We start from the raw sequence: 14,932 nt of genomic DNA on the forward strand, positions 1-14,932 counted from the left end.
ACATTAAATTCTCATCGTTTTCGGATTTCTTTCAGGTGCATATACGAGCCATCTGTTCAGACTCAAAGTGGAGCTTGGCCCCCACGACGATATCCCACAATCCTATGAGACCCACACCCACGTTTCCTTCACGATGCCTTGCAGCACAGTGTCCCAGTCTCAGATCCGGAGCATAGCGACCACCAACCCTAACCCACCAGAAAAATGGGTTCGATCTTTTGCCCGCTACGAGTACCGCCTTGAGATCGAGCATCTGGAGGAGTACCCTGAACTCATGGCCATAGGTACCGTTTACAAGGAGGCGGCCCGGCTCTCTATACAACCAGAGCCTGAGGAAGAGGAGCGCGACCCGCGGCTGGCTCAGTCAGATACAGACTCCAGTGATAGTGATTAGAAAAATGGTTTTTCATGTACTGAAACTAGCACTTTTGTCAATTCAAGCAATATTTCTTATTTATTTTATGCTTTCCGGTGGTTTATAGAGGAATGTCAGTGAATTAAAAAAGATATTTCAGTGTTTCAAACAGTTAAAATTAACAGCGGAAATTATGGATAATTTTCACTGTTGAACTGTGAAATTGCATCGTTTTGCACGACATTACAATGTCATTAGTTCAGCAAAATTACAAAAATAATCATTTGTAAGCATACAAAGAAAATTTGTTTGATCTTGTGGAATATCTATTTTAATGCACTCGTGATCATAGGACAAATATATGTTCTATGATCACTCGTGAATTATAATCGATATTCCACCAAATCCAACAAATATCCTGCATTTTATTCATTAAGAGCAAGAAAAATAATTAAAGACTTTTCACTAGATTCAAGTTGTGCAACCCTTAGATACTGATGAGCAACAAACAGCATAAAACCTGAACAACATACAAGTTACTTGAGGGCTGGTCTGGTTTTATGCTGGTTGCATATAGCCATTTTTATGTTGCTTCTGAATGGGAAAGGGTTACACAAATATTTTTCATTTATTGAAATCAGCAGTTTGGCCAATTTTCAAGCACAATTTCTTGTAGTATTGATTGAGAGCAAAATAATGGTATCAACCGCCTATGTAAATCTAAGAAATTTGCCTATATAGTACAATTACTTTCAACATAGTAATGTAATATATGGCAGACCTTAATTGACAAATAAATTGAGCTCTATTTAAAATTTACCTATCCAGATTTATAGGCTTTTGCTGATTTTGGTAACTGAGAAATAATATAATGCACAGTGTTGTAAAAATTGCTGTGGTTTTAGATAATAGTTTAATTTACTAAATTGAAAAAAATATGTTTGTCCTTGGAATACTAGCACTTTCAATCTTAAGATACAGATTTATTGAAATAAATGTAGAGAGTAAGGTGTTGACATCCTCTGTTGTACAGCATATTGACATATTAACAGCCAACAACTTCTGTGAATGCATCACCTTCATTAACAAGAATTGTTCTATTGATCTTTTTGGAGAACGCTTGTGGAAATCAGAACATTGCAGTCACAATGGTTGAGTGAATGTGCTAATGTGTCCATGAATATGTGTCAGAGATTGTTAGAACTGTAAATCTGACATTCATCTTGCAATTTAAAAATTACTGCAAATATTTGCAATCTTAAAATGACATGTGACATGTAAGAATTAAAACCCTCTACCTCAAAGGAACACACATATTCCAATTGCTGGCAAAACCAACTTTTCTCGACTATAACTTCTCAAATAATTGTGCAATTTCATAATCACTTACCACAAATCACCTGCATTTATAGACAGCATGTTGCAGATAACCAAAAATGGTTCCTGTCTCAAAGGTCAAGGTAAAACTTAAGAGGTCTAAATATCACATTTGGCCATAAATCAGCTAATTTGCCATGTAACTTTGTAATGTATCAATTTCAAAATAACTTCTCACACATCACCACCATTGAGGATGTGGACTCGGCTTGTCACATATAGCACTCATCGTCTTACCTCTAAGGTCAGGATCACATATAGAGATCAAATGTTCAATTAAGATTTAAATAATTTGGCCCATACTATCACTAAATTCTTCATGCTTTAATGAGGGTCAAATGTTAAATTGTGTCATAACACAGCTTGTTTTCACTGTCACTTTATCATTCATCATGCAGAAAAATGTTTTTTAACACAAATGGTCATCATTTTGAGACTGTGTGTCATTTAAAACAAGTGTCTCCCTATTTCAAACGTCAAGGTGGCAATTAAAAGTCAAAGGTTGAATTTGTTTGCACTTTAACTGCATCATTCATCCTGCATTTTTAAAGTAATTTGCCACCAATGTTCACCATGTGGGAGGCATGTCACCCATATGGCAAAAAACAAGGCCATGATGAAGGCTGAAGGTCAAACATTTACATGGTGAAGTTTGTTAAATAATTGCAAAAAAAAATAAAAAATGGATTACTATGTGCATGTAGCTATTATAAGAAATATATTTGACAGTCCAGTAAACTTTGGAAGGCAGATGCAAAAAACAAAAGGAAAATCAAACTTAAGTTGTTCATTGTACCTCAATCAAAATGTCAGATACATAAATATGTTTGTACTTGATTGAATATTGTTGCTTAATGTTGCATTAATTGTTAATTGTATACAGTACAAGTATTTTCAATAAAGAACTTGCTCATGTAATGTCAAAATATTGCCAAAAGTGTATGAAAGTTTGTAATAAGACATCTTTTTTAAATATTTCTTTGGAAATTTAAGATTTGGGCTAAGGTTACTGTTTACAAAGAGCAATGACAGGTAAGTGCTTTGCGTTATTCTGTAAGTGTTCATTTATGTGTACTAATGTGAGTTATCAGGGTAATATATATATATATGACTTAATTAATAATATGCAGAAGATTTGAAAGTAAAATTTCTTTCATAATGGCAATAATGGTAACATAATATAGATGATGCTCACTTTGACCATAGTTTGTTATTTCTTTATCAAGATCAAACATATTTAGGTCAAAGGGTGCTGCAAATGAATAATATCATGTTTACCAATCAAGCTGTGACATACTATAGTGCAAGGGTGCAAGTCCCAATAGACAGCACATACAAATGTGTAATAACTTCTTCACCAATCACACTTTCTTGTTTTACAACGCAAATCCCATTGGACAGTTCCTAAAAGTCATGTGATGTCAGACACTCTTGGCTGGAGTGTCAATCGACAATCAAGCACTGTTGTAATGCATCTTCTTAAGTCTGATAACTCAGCACATAAAGTAGTGTGTGTATGAATTACAATTAAATATTGATATATGGCATGCAATTTGATGCATGGTTTAATTTTTTATTTATTTAGGCTACGCCTACTATTTACTGATCTGGAATCATAGATATTGAATTCCTACAAACAAATTGAATCTGTAAATAAGAAATGATCTGACAAATGTTCACTAAGTGTCACACGAAACAAAAATCTCAGAACTGGTACTCAAACTGTGTATTGATGTTTGTTTGTGTGTTTAGCTCATGTCCTAAGCTTTTGCTCATTGTTTTCTCCATAGTTAGTGTAAATAGTATATCATAATTTCATTGTTTACTATCGTTTTGTAACTGTTGCAATACAAAGACACCCCTTTATTGTATGAAAATTAATGTAGTATGTTTGTTTGTTATCTAGCCTGCCACAGATTTAAATTTGAACATATCGTCATTAAATATTTGTTATGCTAGTTTTCATTTTGTTCACAGAAAAAATTGTATTCACATAAAATACTTCTTCATAGATGCAAAGAAAACCTGGTTAAAAAGAAATCTAAATAGCGAATGACCCTTAAGTTGGCCTAGTAGATCTGAACTTACGATGTCTAAATTGATCTGAAGTTTTCTTCATGTATAGATCTATATTAAACTAGACAATTCTACCTAATAGATGTAATGTAAGTGTGTCTTTATACAGAGCTGTTACAAAATATAGGACATAAATCATGTTAATAATAACACATGAGAAAGTAATTATGCCTCAATCTGTCCAGTTCATATGTCATTTTATCATACTCAATTAATCAGACTTAACGTGATTATTACAGAACTGAGGACTGGTGTCTATAGGTAAAAGTAATGCAAAATCAAATTCATGCTTGACGATTGTCAAGGTATTGGCATGGACCTGGTACTTTGCGATATCTGTTGTAACATATTTTATGATTCAGATATGATGTCTGGAACCCATGTTATTAAGAATGGCAACATCGTATCCTTGATTACAAAAAAACTATCAAGTAATGATTTTGTGTTCAGTTTTGAACAATAATCACAATTTAAATGGATTTATTCAACAATAGGCAAATGTACAAAATTGGCATAGATTCATAAAAGTATGGATGCATGATAATAAACAAGCAAAAAAACGCTTGTGACTAAGAAAAAAAGTGACAAATATATCTCTGTGGATTGAATATCAAAATTCTAAATCAGAAAGACGAAAAAGGGTTTGTAATGTTTTCATTAATGATTTGTCAGATATTGTGTACTATCTACATAGCATTTAAAATACCGTCCTTATCCCAAATCTATGTGGTTGAATTTTAGCGCCTAAATTAGCTTCTGCAATTAGAGGTCCCAGGTTTGAACCCCAGGACGCGCTCATAATTATATTATATATTTTTCTTGATTATAACTTTTTTAAACTGTCTCTTTTTCAAACCTCACAGTTATTTTGTGTTAATAATTGTTGCAAAAACATAACAAACATGGAAAATGTCAATTTTATTATATTAAAAAAAACAACACAAATCTGTGGACAAGTAATTACAAAATGCATAAGCTGTTGTTTTTAATACTCTAGATATACACAATTTTTAATTTTATTGTATTAACTTCAGCATAATCACTTATCTTTAAATGATACTGGATTATGTTGAATAATGTACTCAGACATATTTTAATTGCACAAATTGCACATTTCTAGTCATGTATAGATATTTATATGTGTCATGTATGTCTTTATTTTTACATGTATTTTTATGCCCCCCTTCGAAGAAGAGGGGGTATGTTGTTTTGCACATGTCGGTCCGTCTGTCCCTCGGTCTGTCGGTCCATCCACGAGATGGTTTCCGGATGATAACTCAAGAACGCTTAAGCCTAGGATCATGACTGGCAGATGACCCCTATTGATTTTCAGGTCACTTGGTCAAAGGTCAAGGTCACAATGACTTGAAACAGTTAAATGGTTTCTGGATGATAACTCAAGAATGCTTACGCCTAGGATCAGGAAACTTCATAGGAACATTGATAATGACTGGCAGATAACCCCTATTGATTTTCAGGTCACTTGGTCAAAGGTCAAGGTCACAGTGACTCGAAACAGTAAAATGTTTTCCAGATGATAACTCAAGAATGATTTGGCCTAGGATCATGAAACTTCATAGGTACATTGAGAATTACTGGCAGATGACCCCTATTGATTTTCAGGTCACAAGGTCAAGGTCAAAGTGACTCAAAATAGTTAAATGGTTTCCGGATGATAACTCAAGAATGCTTACGCCTAGGATCATGAAACTTCATAGGTACATTGATCATGACTGGCAGATAACCCCTAATAATTTTCAGATCACTAGGTCAAAGGTCAAGGTGACAGTGACTCGAAACAGTAAAATGGTTTCCTGATGATAACTCGAGAGCGCTTATGCCAAGGATCATGAAACTTCATAGGTACATTGATCATGACTGGCAGATGACCCCTATTGATTTTCAGGTCACTAGGTCAAAGGTCAAGGTCACAGTGACAAAAACGTATTCACACAATGGCTACCACTACAACTGACAGCCCATATGGGGGGCATGCATGTTTTACAAACAGCCCTTGTTTATTAGTTTTATTTACATTCTAAATAATGTATCACTTTTGAACTATTTCTGGTATTTTTGTAATCATCTTTATGATAAATGTGATCATTAAATATAATTTTGACAGTAATCTTATTAAAATTGAAATATAGTCCATATCAAAAGCATGAACCACAGTATTTCTTACAAGTAGAAAAGCCTCTTGTCAAATCAATATTGCTCCGGTGAAAGATTTACAGTGATTTTTAACAGGTCATTGTTGCAAAAAACACAACAAACATGGAAAATGTAACAACCTAAAAGTATATGTTTACATTTTTTTTCTATATATTGTTTAATTGAAAAAACAACACTGTTTGTCTTGTTTAATATTATGTTTATTTCAACACTGACAGAACAAACTTTGAAGTTTTGTTTATCAGTTTAGATATTAACCCACTTAGATTCTCTGATTGTCCTCAATAACATGGCATTACTAGACATTATGCTTTCTATGTAAAGTACTTGATGTAACGCCTCATGATTTTGTGATAAACCAAAGTAAAAACTCTTTGTGACATTGTTTATATATTAGATACATGCATGTCATGCCATAATGTATGATGTTTTCCATTGAAAAACCTGGCTTTATGGGTATTGTGTTGTCCTTTATAAGCCTACAAAGTCTGCGCAGGCATTATTTCTGTCTACGGTGGGTTAAGCGATTTGATTGAAACAGAAAGTTATACAGTTCCTGACGGCACAGGCTTATTCAGGATAAGACTTGACAAAAATAACATTTAGCCAAGTTTTCCCACAAAATTCTTCTATAAAATTATTATTGTGTGACAGCAAGAAAAAAGATATGATGTTTAAACTTCAACATATAAAAATAATGCACACAAAAACATTTACTTTATTTGCTTGAGGTGTGAACAAATAAAAAGATTTCAAAGAGTTTATACATTATATTCACTTTAAGTAAGACATTATCTGATGAAACAAAATTTACTGGTAGATTGATATTGAATTTGTACTTTTGAAGTTGCTACAGATATTTATAATTATGTTACAGATATATATATTATAATGTTATTTGTACTCAGTTGTTTTATATTATTTTTTATTTATAATATGTATAAGTGCAATACATAGTTGTAAGTAGAATCTTATTGTAGACAGTATGATGTTATTTCCTTGTAATAGAACTTAATACCAAATATGCCATATTTAATTGAGCCACACTCTTCGAAAAGGGGGTTTAATGCATGTGCGTAAGGTGTCTTCCCAGATTAGCCTGTGCATTCTGCACAGGCTACTCAGGGACGACACTTTCTGTATAAAATTGAGTTTTGCTAAGAAGGGACTTCCTTCAAACGAAAAATATCATAAAAGCGGAAAGTATCGTCCCTTAATAGCCTGTGCAGGCGGCACAGAACTGGGACGATACTTTTCGCTCATGCATTAAACCCCTTTTCACAGAGGATGGCCCAAATCTATTATTAGGCTGATATATCCCGTCAATGTTATTCCTACTTAATTACTATATCAAACTATGTAAACAGTATACAAAGTGTAACATATAATTCAGACTATCATGTTTTAATGAATTTTTATATAATTTATGTATACTGAAATTATGTTATACAAGAAGCAGCTTTTTTCATTCTTATCAGAACAAAACAACAACAATAAAATAACAAACAATATTTGATTTTGATAAACAGCCAAACATGTAAAGAATTATATTATTAGTAAGAAAGTTTATGTTTTATTAGATCTACACCTGTATATTTTTTTCTTTAGGCCAGTTCACTTTTAGTCTATATAGAGCTTTACAAATTTGTTTACAGCCAAAGTATAAATGTTCATCGGAGAAGAACCTCACCTGATTTTCTTTAAACTGTGATAGGACAATTTACAAACGTTTGTGACTCTGTTTTTGTATGCATCTAAAGCAACTTTTTGTAGCTCGCAGGGTCTTGATTTTTTTATAAGATATATTATTTTCTTGTATTTGTTTGAGTGTAAGGAACACTATTGACACGTAGTCATGTTTTACAATGTCTTAAACTGTCATTTTGGTGTAAGATAAAATTGAAGGTATAAATAAATAAATCGGCAATACAAAGTCTACCTTTATAAGGAGAACAAATATTGATATGAGTTCATATAGTTAAGATAAATATAAGAAAAACGCTGTTTCTTTTTACTTAGATCACATACTGTGTCAGATGTTGTTCTTTAAATTATGTAGACGTATGTCGTTTAAAGCAGTAGAGGACTGTTTACTTTTCCTGGTCTGTGTGTATTTAATAAAATGTCTAGGTCGATATGTGTGTATACAGTTTATTTGGTATTGTTTTTATTAGGCAAGTTTTATAAAAATGTTATTAGAAAGTGTGAGTTTGTTTTGTTTTACCACACTTGTGTTAGGTTGGAAGCTCTGTATTGCAATTCAAGGTTAGACTTGGAGGCGTAATGTCAAAATGAAGCACGGTATTGTAAAATAATAGCTCTGGTCAGCTATATAACCCTTTCCCACTTATGGCTATATTCTAACAGCATAAACCAGAACAGCCTGTGAATAACTCACAGTCTGTTCAGGTTTTATGCTGTTTGCTGCTCGCCAGTATCTATGGGTTGGAAAAGAAGCCTTTAAAACTTAAATACAGTCAGAAAGGTCTTCAATTAAATTTAACTTTCAAATGTACTTAAAATGATTGAAAATAAGTACACTGAAACGCAGATATATCGCAAACCGGTATATTGCGCGGTCCAATATATCGCGCTTCGGCTATGGCTCCCAAAAATCCGAGGAGCATGATCACTAACTGACATGTTTTAATCTGAAAATTCGCAAACATAAGCAAAAAAGCGGTTCTCGCTTGTATTTACACCATATATTATGGTGAAGCGTGAATTAAAACTGTTGATTAGTGACAATGTTGTTAACACACGGCAGGGTTTGTTTTTAACACTTAAGAAATAACTAATTAGTGTCACTACATAGGTAATAATGGCAGTTTACTGGTATATAAATCGGGAAATTTCGCTGCTGGTCATTCTGTCTCTTGCGTAGCAGTGTAAAGGGTTAAGCTGAGCATGCATTAAAGTATTTTAAATATGTTTTACTACGGTATATGAGATGGTGTGTTCCAGGCAAGAACCATGTGCCAACCTTTGAGGTCAAACTATGAGGTTTAAATAAGGGGCTATGAGGTTAAAATAAAGACTTAATTGAGGGCCTGTCTGTTAGATAGCGGGACCCTTTAACAAATAATGTTAAAGTAACATTACTATTCAAAATCAACGAAAATTTCGTACAAAAACTTGACCAATTAAAAATCAATGTTCCTTATAGCAATTGCTGAAATTTCAACGTCAGATGTGGTCTGGTAAAATAGATGTTTGTAGATACAAAATGCTTGCTTTTATTATTGTTTTGCATATCTATTCATACGCACATGAACACAATAATTGTGTTCGTGTGTCGTATGAATAGATATATTTGCGGGAATTAATTGTGGCCACAAATAAATAAAAACGAACATTTTGTATCTACAAAAATCTATGTAATCATTCCACATCTAGCGTTGAAATTTTGGCTATTGCTATAAGGAACACTGATTGTTAAGGTATAAATTTATTTTATGAAATACTTAACGAAATGTTCGTTGATTTTGAGCGTTATAGAGCTTAAACAAATGATTACCGAGAGTTTTGACATAAATGCACCATGTGGTCACTTACACTGACAAGGTCAAAACTTTAATTTAAATGTCAAGATATAGGACTATGTCAAGAAATAGTTGTCTATAACTCAACAGTTTTAGAATCACATGGCACACAGTTTCAAAAGTATGTGTCTGAGAACCATGTGGCTACCTTCAATGTCATGTTCATACTTAAAGGTCAGAGGTAAATCTACAGCATGTTCATATGCCAAGAAATAGACTGTTCAAGAACGTAATACCAGCACCATGTATATTCACCACAGGAAATAATCCAAAGTATCACCACGTATGGCCCCTTTTCAGCTGTTTGTTCACTCCACACCATGATGCAGTTATATGCAATATACCATACCATATGCAATATAAGGGTGCTCATGTTGACATGCTACTCATATAATGCCTAGTTCCTTTATGCTTGCAATAGGATTCTGAAAGTGCTGATGGAATCTAATTTAGGTGCACCACATCATTAACACACTTTAATAATTCTGTATTTAAATGAATACAATGTTGTATCCATAAAGAAAACAAAGCATCTACATTTTTTTATTTAATAGAAAAATCCATATTTTTATAAAAAAATACTGATTACCACACCATAAACTAAATAACATGACATTTCCTTTCTAATTACTTAAGGTTTAGGCACAGTAAAAACACAGTAAAGTACATGTACTTGTACACCTGCATAAATGATCATACAAGTACATACAGACCAATTGCAAGTGATACTGTATTGAACAACTGACTTAGTGTAATATGGTAAAATCTATCTCATAAGAAACTATCATCTAACTTAAAACAAAGATCGCAATAACAGTTGTGAAATTACCCAAACAGATGTCTAGAAACGATGCAAATCTGTGTAAAATATAGTTCACATTTCAATTGCAGGTATGTATTCAATAACGTAACAATTAAACTACATTGTTATTTGTGCATTAATTTTATTTATTTGTCAATAACTCTTTGATTTATGAATTGTGACTAACAAACAACTCGGGAACTTCAATGCCCTCAGGGCAATGCCCTCCATTGTATCAGAACTCAAGATTTTTCCTCATGGACTTATAAACCATGATGTTAAGTCAAAGATTTATATTTGTCTAACAAAAACAAACAAAACACAGTACAAATACACGTATTTAAATAAACCCCAAAACCAAACTGGTTATATGTATACACTGAAAACATAATACATTGAAAAAGTACATATACTTCGACAAAATTATGGACCACATGGATTGAATAAATACAAGTACTGTGGTAAAATCTTATGTGTAACAAACATACAATACAAGTGCGTGATCTAATATGTTTTTTTTTGTAAAGCTATCGAACATAGCAAACTGTGGATAGCAGATAGAAAAAAAATATGTAAATTATTACAGTTGCATTGCCATTTTTAACGTAGACTGTCTTAATTATTTGTATTTTAACATTAAACCTATAATTGCATTTTAAAAAATAATAACTTTCTAAATCTGGTATATATTTTAAGAATTGATTTAAATATTGACTCGTACTGAAATACATTATCACTATCATCACACGATAGAACAAGAGCACCGCATAGCGGGTGCCAACGCTCGGCTGCGGGTGCAGTTTTGAATAAATGAAAGCTTGTCAGAAAAATATTACAGTCACAGTGACCTTGACCTTTGACCTAGTGACCCAAAAATGAGAGAGGTGTGTAGAACTCATCAAGGTGCAGCTACATATGAAGTTTCAATGTTGTAGGTGGAAGCACTTCGATTTTAGAGCCAATGTTAAGGTTTTAGCAAGGCTGACGGCTAGCTGGCTATGACAATACCTTGGGTTTTCTCTGAAAACAGCAGAGCTAATTATATATTTATCCAAGAATCAGCACAGCTTTTATGAAGCTTTAAGTTGTGGTCTACAGAGGCCATCTGTTTTTCAGAGCATGTTGTGAGATAGATGTATGTCTCAACAATTAAAGATCTTTTCAAAATATTTCTCATGGCAATCTTTAAACATCCACTTTCAAACCTGCATTTTAGAAAGAATGCATGATTGTTATCATTTCTAAATAAGTGAAAAATATTTAATCCATCAAATGTTTAACAGCCTTTAATATACATGCATTTGCCATAAGCTCATAAAATCATTTGTATCATGGCATTGTCCATATAATCACAACTGTTTTTACATTAAAGAAAAAAGGCAAAACAAAAATCTGTGACAACTGTTGTGAAACACTTTCATTTTGTATTTATCATGTTTACATAATCATGATTCTATTGAATACATACTTCTGATACATGTCCGTCTTTAATCTGAGACAAAGATCCTTGAAAAATCACATGCACTGATTGGTCAAAGCAGAATTGGAACTTAAAATGTTAACCATGAAAAATTATCATAAGAAATATAATGAAAATCAAATAAAACCATGACCAAAATAATGAACAGTTTTGATTGTTTTTAATTTTTCATATTTTTTTATCCTACCGCTACATTGATATCTGTCTCATATAAAGTTGCATGATATATTGTTTTATATCAGTTCAACAGGAGGTTTTTTTTATCAGTCAATGTTTGGAGGTAGTTCATAATACTTGCAATGACCTATTAAGTCATCATATTGAGTGAAATAGAATCAGATTCAACAAGACTATTACCAAGCAATAAAAGTCCCTTACCGGCTCCACCATTGTCAGAAATTCCACCACTTAGAATATTTATTTTATTTGTTGCCATAGCAACCATAATTTTTGCCATCTATCCATGTTCCAAGTTTCGTGAAAAAATATTAAGAACATTTAAAGTTATCGCAGGATCTTGAAAACCACCATTTTCAGCAGTATTTCTAGTCTTTTTGTTGCCATAGCAAACAGAATTGTATACGTAGGAACAAAATGAAATGACGTGCATAATGTCCATATTGCCATCTATCCATGATCAAAGTTTCATGAAAAAATATTAAGAACTTTTAAAGTTATCGCAGGATCCAGAAAAGTTTGACAGACTCACAGACACACAGAGCGAAAACCATAAGTCCCCTCCGATGAAACCGGTAGGGGACTAACAAAACAAACAACTTGATACCGAGATGTTATAAATTTTATATACAAAAAGCAACATAAACAGCAAAAAAACTTATTTTACATATATTAAGCGCGAGTTCTCATGACGTCATCATTAACGCATTAAACATGACAAGAGGGCCTGAAAGGCCCAAAGTCGCTCTCCTGAGATAACAAGATATTATTGGGACAAAATCTTCTGACCAAGTTTCACAAAGATTGGAAAATAAATGTGGCCTCTAGAGTGTTAACAAGGTTTTACTATAGCCATATAAGGAAAAATGCCCCGCCCCTTGGCAGCCATGTTTTTCAACCAACAGGCATCATTTTTGAACTCATCCAAGATATTATCGGGATGAATCTTCTGACCAAGTTTCATGAAGATCGGACAGTAAACGGGCCTCTAGAGTGTTAACAAGATTTTACTATAGCCATATAACGAAAAATGCCCCGCCCCTTGGAAGCCATTTTTTTCAAGCAAACATAATTATTTTCGAACTCATCCAAGATATTATTGAGACCAATCTTCTGACCAAATTTCATGAAGATTGGACAATAAATGTGGCCTCTAAAGTGTTAACAAGGTTTTACTATAGCCATATATAGCCATATAAGGAAAAATGCCCCGCCCCTGGTGGCCATGTTTTTAAAGCAACCAAAACCATTTTCGAACTCGTCCAAGATATCATTAGGACAAATCTTCTGACCAAGTTTCATGATGATCAGAAAATAAATGTGACCTCTAGAGTGTTAACAAGGTTTTACTATAGCCATATAAGGAAAATAGCCCCGCCCCTGTGGTGGCCATGTTTTCCACCAACCGGCATCATTTTTGAACTAGTCCAAGATATTATTGGGATGAATCTTCTGACCGAGTTTCATGAAGATCGGACTATAAATGTGGCCTCTAGAGTGTTAACAAGATTTTACTATAGCCTTATAAAGACATATAAGGAAAAATGCCCCGCCCCTTGGCGTCCATGTTATTCAAGCAAATGTAACCATTTTCAAACTCTTCCAAGATATAATTGAAACCAATCTCCTGACCAAATTTCATGAAGATTGGACAATAAATGTGGCCTCTAGAGAGTGAACAAGGCAAATATTGATGTCGCACAACGGACAACGAACGACGAACAAAAGACGATCACAAAACTCACCATGAGCACGTTGTGCTCAGGTGAGCTAAAAAAGCATATATATTCCCGAAATATATGCAGCGTCGTAGTGTTTATTTTTCACAAATTCTTACAAAATGTGGGACATAGAGGTATGATCAACAGAAAAACAGATTACTGCCTTATCGTTTTGTAATGAATCAGGGTTGGCACCAATAAAATAATGGTTCGGCAAGCCTCGCCATTAATTTTTATTTTAAGCCTCGCCTGATATATTACATAACTGTCAGGCAGTAACCTGTCATTCTTTATGCAACACAAAACAAAAAGCATAACAATTTTTGTTTTAACTTGGAAAAAAAGATGGCCTATTTGCATTTCTTTGAGCACAAATAGTGCCAACACAGTGTTATAAAGGTCAATCTGTTTCTCATTTTAACTGTTATATAAGCTATTGCATTCCTTTTTGTAGCTGTTAGCAAAGTTCTTAATGACCATCCTATGACCATACATCTCTATTCCTCATAAATTTGCATTTAATGGAGCATGGCGTTTTTTGTCGTCAAACGTTGATGTGGCTTATTTGGACGTCTTTATGGCGTAGACTGGGTCACCCACTCTCACTGTTCCAAACATGTCTGGGGCTGCGTTAATGCCAAAAACGCATGCATTGTGGTCCCCGTAAGGCGGAATAGACCGGATCCTGAGGAAACAATCAACATGGTCTGGTATTTATTCCTAACTTATAAATAGAAACAAAACACAAACTATAATTTGTCAATTTTAAAAAGCGATGTTTAGGGTAAAATAGGCAGAGTTTCAAAATAATGTAATAAAAAAAATCGTTTAAAAGCAATCCATACAAAAGACATTTTAATGTTAATGAATGATGGAGGAAAACACACAAAATAAATTTATGTAGGCCATGAGATACTTACTTGAATTCAAAGTACACCAATTGTCAAAGGCTTGACATGGTGACCTAGTTTCTGATCCCACTCACAATGCCATGATGAACATTCTGACCAAGTTTTGTCAAGATTGAGTCATGAATGCAGCTTCTTTAGAGTGGTAAAAAGGTTTTTCTGAGATTACGGTGACCTGATATTTGGACATTTTGACCCAGACTTAAACTAGGCCTAAATATGGTCAAGAACATTATTCTGACCAAGCTTCATAAAAAGACTTATTCATAAATGTGGCTAATAGAGTGGTACATGTAACAAGATTTGACCTCCTAACCTA

At 33.4% G+C, this 14,932-nt stretch overlaps 2 protein-coding genes and 1 long non-coding RNA gene across 3 annotated transcripts in view; 2 read left to right on the forward strand and 1 right to left on the reverse strand.

The window, feature by feature from the left end:
* The window catches only part of LOC127870737 (uncharacterized), a 60,312-nt gene extending 52,127 nt beyond the window's left edge, over positions 1 to 8,185 (forward strand). Inside the window, exon 5 of the mRNA XM_052413178.1 lies at positions 36 to 8,185. Coding sequence (XP_052269138.1) covers positions 36 to 394 — 359 coding nt within the window. The 3' untranslated portion in view covers positions 395 to 8,185. The remainder of the gene's footprint in view (positions 1 to 35) is intronic.
* Positions 1 to 8,185, forward strand: part of LOC127870738 (uncharacterized) — a 49,091-nt gene extending 40,906 nt beyond the window's left edge. The window contains exon 7 of the long non-coding RNA XR_008044897.1: positions 5,302 to 8,185. This is a non-coding gene — a long non-coding RNA (uncharacterized LOC127870738). The remainder of the gene's footprint in view (positions 1 to 5,301) is intronic.
* A 1,874-nt stretch (positions 8,186 to 10,059) lies between these two features.
* Positions 10,060 to 14,932, reverse strand: part of LOC127872462 (uncharacterized) — a 41,850-nt gene continuing 36,977 nt past the window's right edge. The window contains exon 17 of the mRNA XM_052415795.1: positions 10,060 to 14,390. Coding sequence (XP_052271755.1) covers positions 14,267 to 14,390 — 124 coding nt within the window. The 3' untranslated portion in view covers positions 10,060 to 14,266. The remainder of the gene's footprint in view (positions 14,391 to 14,932) is intronic.

This window comes from Dreissena polymorpha, chromosome 3, assembly GCF_020536995.1.
Source record: "Dreissena polymorpha isolate Duluth1 chromosome 3, UMN_Dpol_1.0, whole genome shotgun sequence".
Taxonomy (NCBI): Eukaryota; Metazoa; Mollusca; class Bivalvia; order Myida; family Dreissenidae; genus Dreissena; species Dreissena polymorpha.